General features: G+C 55.8%; 1 protein-coding gene across 1 annotated transcript in view; it reads right to left on the bottom strand.

The window, feature by feature from the left end:
• The window catches only part of cdk16 (cyclin dependent kinase 16), an 8,073-nt gene that overhangs the window by 3,351 nt on the left and 1,980 nt on the right, over positions 1–2,742 (bottom strand). Inside the window, exons 3-13 of the mRNA XM_017303219.1 lie at positions 2,712–2,742; positions 2,523–2,641; positions 2,284–2,412; positions 2,130–2,186; positions 1,938–2,052; positions 1,378–1,472; positions 1,224–1,286; positions 1,018–1,141; positions 829–949; positions 367–464; positions 181–286 (exon numbers count right to left, since the gene is read on the bottom strand). The exon at positions 2,712–2,742 is cut by the window's right edge and continues 3 nt beyond it. Coding sequence (XP_017158708.1) covers positions 181–286; positions 367–464; positions 829–949; positions 1,018–1,141; positions 1,224–1,286; positions 1,378–1,472; positions 1,938–2,052; positions 2,130–2,186; positions 2,284–2,412; positions 2,523–2,641; positions 2,712–2,742 — 1,058 coding nt within the window. The remainder of the gene's footprint in view (positions 1–180; positions 287–366; positions 465–828; positions 950–1,017; positions 1,142–1,223; positions 1,287–1,377; positions 1,473–1,937; positions 2,053–2,129; positions 2,187–2,283; positions 2,413–2,522; positions 2,642–2,711) is intronic.

Below are 2,742 nucleotides of genomic sequence, written 5' to 3'. Positions count from 1 at the left end.
CCTACCTGGGGGTATTTGTGGGGTACCCGGACCTACCTGGGGGTATTTGTGGGGTACCGGGCCTACCCTGGGGGTATTGGTGGGGTACCGGGCCTACCCTGGGGGTACCCGGGCCTACCTGGGGGTATTTGTGGGGTACCCGGGCCTACCTGGGGGTATTTGTGGGGTACCCGGGCCTACCTGGGGGTGTGGTTGCTCAGCCTCTCGGCTCGGTACTGAGGGAAGTTGAAAGCCAGGAACTCCTGGTTGGACCCGATCCCGGGCCAGCTGCGCTCTCTGGGCGTTCCTGCAGACAAAACTACCTTCAGTCAGCAACAATCCTGGATGCTGATTGGCTCTCGGTGACGGAAGCTGATTGGTCAATACCCAGCAGCTTGAAGATGAAGTGAAGCTCCTCCTCAACCGTAGAGCCAGGAAAGAGAGGGCGACCCGTCACCATCTCATAGAAGATGCACCCAACACCCCTGGAGACACAAACGGGTGGAAACGGCTCGTAGAAGGCCGAGGGTCCGAACCGACCCCTTTATTACAAACCAGAACTTTCTGTTCCTGTTCCTGAGGGCTGGTACCAGAACCGACAACCAGCACCACTGGAGACAGGAAGGGACAACCTGGACATGTCAACGGTCCATCAGCAGGACAAGCAACCATGGAGACGCAACCACCAGCTGGGAGAGCAGGAAACCCGACGGACATGTTTCTGGACAGAACCAGGAGGAAACCCAGAGAGGGAACCGGGCCGTGCGCTGGGAGGACATGCTAACTCCATGCAGAGATTTTGTTGCTAAAAGCAGCCGGATCTGAGAACCGGACCATGCAGAACCGTACCACATGTCGATGTGGGTGGAGTAGTCGGTGCTGCCCAGCAGGATGTCCGGCGGCCGGTACCACAGCGTCACCACCTCATTGGAGTACGTTTTTGTTGGGATGGACTTGGCTCGGGCCAAACCTGAAGGACACCAAGTATTCCGGTCAGAACAGAAGCAGAACCAGAACCAGAACCAGAGGAGAACCCACCGAAGTCGGCCAGCTTGAGCTCCCCTCGCTCGTTGATCAGCAGGTTCTGGGGCTTCAGGTCTCGGTGGAGAACTTTCCTCCGGTGGCAGTAGGACAAACCGCGGAGCAACTGGAAGAGAAACAGCTGAGACAGAAACACCAGACCAGTCAGCTGGTTCTGCTGGTTCTACTGGGTTCTACTGGACTCTCCATCCATCCATCCTCACCTTGACGTTGTGAACATGGATGACGTTTCCACAGTCGTCCAGGTATTGCTTCAGATCTTTGTCCTGAAATGTGAAAATCCAGGTAATTCTGGTTAAATCAGGTGATTGATAATCAATTAGCCTATTGATCCGGCGTTTCCTGGTAACGACTCACCAGGTACTCAAAGACCAGCGTGAGGGATTTCTGCGTGTGGATGATGTCATGAAGCGTCACGATGTTGGCGTGTTTCAGGTCCTTCAGCAGAGACACTGCAGGAGAAAAGACACGTCAACCAGCAACTCGTCAACCTGCAACTCGTCAACCTGCAACACGTCAACCTGCAACTCGTCAACCTGCAACACGTCAACCTGCAACTCGTCAACCTGCAACACGTCAACCTGCAACTCGTCAACCTGCAACTCGTCAACCTGCAACACGTCAACCAGCAACTCGTCAACCTGCAACACGTCAACCTGCAACTCGTCAACCNGCAACTCGTCAACCTGCAACTCGTCAACCTGCAACTCGTCAACCTGCAACTCGTCAACCTGCAACACGTCAACCCTGTAAACCATGTTGCTGCTAGATGCTGGTTGCTGCTAGCTGCTGGTTGCTGCTGCTAGTTGCTGCTAGTTGCTGGTTGCTGCTGCTAGTTGCTGCTGCTAGCTGCTGCTAGCTGCTGCTGCTGGTTGCTGCTAGCTGCTGCTGCTAGTTGCTGCTAGCTGCTGCGGTACCTTCTCTGATTGCCGTGCACGGAGCTCCCTCTTCATGTTCCAGGCGAATCTCCTTCAGGGCAACCAGGTTGTCGGTCAGCTTGCTGCGACCTTTGTACACTGTGGCGTAGGTCCCCTGCAGACAGACAGGTGGCGCTCTGAGGACCCGGACACGTCGGTTCCTAAACACTCGGACTCTCCCTGTGAGCTCACCTCTCCCAGTTTGTCCAGTTTGATGTACGTCTCCAGTTTCCCGAACCCGATCTCCGACTGCACACAGAGAGAAACACGCTGAGCTGACGGCGGCGCGGCGTGGAGCGGCGCGGCGTGGAGCGGCGTGGTGCGGCGCAGCGGAGAGGAAACGTACCAGAGACACTCGGCGGAGCCGCCTGCTGATTGGCTGCTCGAACAGAGCCGGACCAATCACGCTGAACTTCTCCAGGTAATCATCAGGAAGACGGATATCCGCCGGCAACGACAGACGCTTGTTGATGTCCTGAAACACGAGAAGAGACAGACTTCACCTGCTTTAGCTGCGAGGGGTCAGGAGAGGTACAGGTCAGTTTCAGGTGTTTCGTGCGTCTGGTTCTGGTTCYGGTTCGTTACCTCTGTTGAGATCTTCTTGTTCCTCAGTCGGACTCGGACTGGACTCTGAACATCGTCTGAAGACGAAGGCGGATCACTTTCTCCACCAGAGTTCATCTTGACGTCTTCATGAACTATTTCTGAAAGAACCAGCAGAAGTTTCAGACTCTGCTTCAGAACCAGAGCCGCCGGGTTTCTCGTGGCCGGTACCGAGTCTGGTGGCCCGGTTCAGGTAGGAACT

Source organism: Poecilia reticulata, unplaced genomic scaffold (assembly GCF_000633615.1).
Source record: "Poecilia reticulata strain Guanapo unplaced genomic scaffold, Guppy_female_1.0+MT scaffold_212, whole genome shotgun sequence".
NCBI lineage: Eukaryota > Metazoa > Chordata > Actinopteri > Cyprinodontiformes > Poeciliidae > Poecilia > Poecilia reticulata.
The sequence above is the reverse complement of the archived record's forward strand: the minus strand, read 5'-3'. Positions and strand labels throughout refer to the sequence as shown.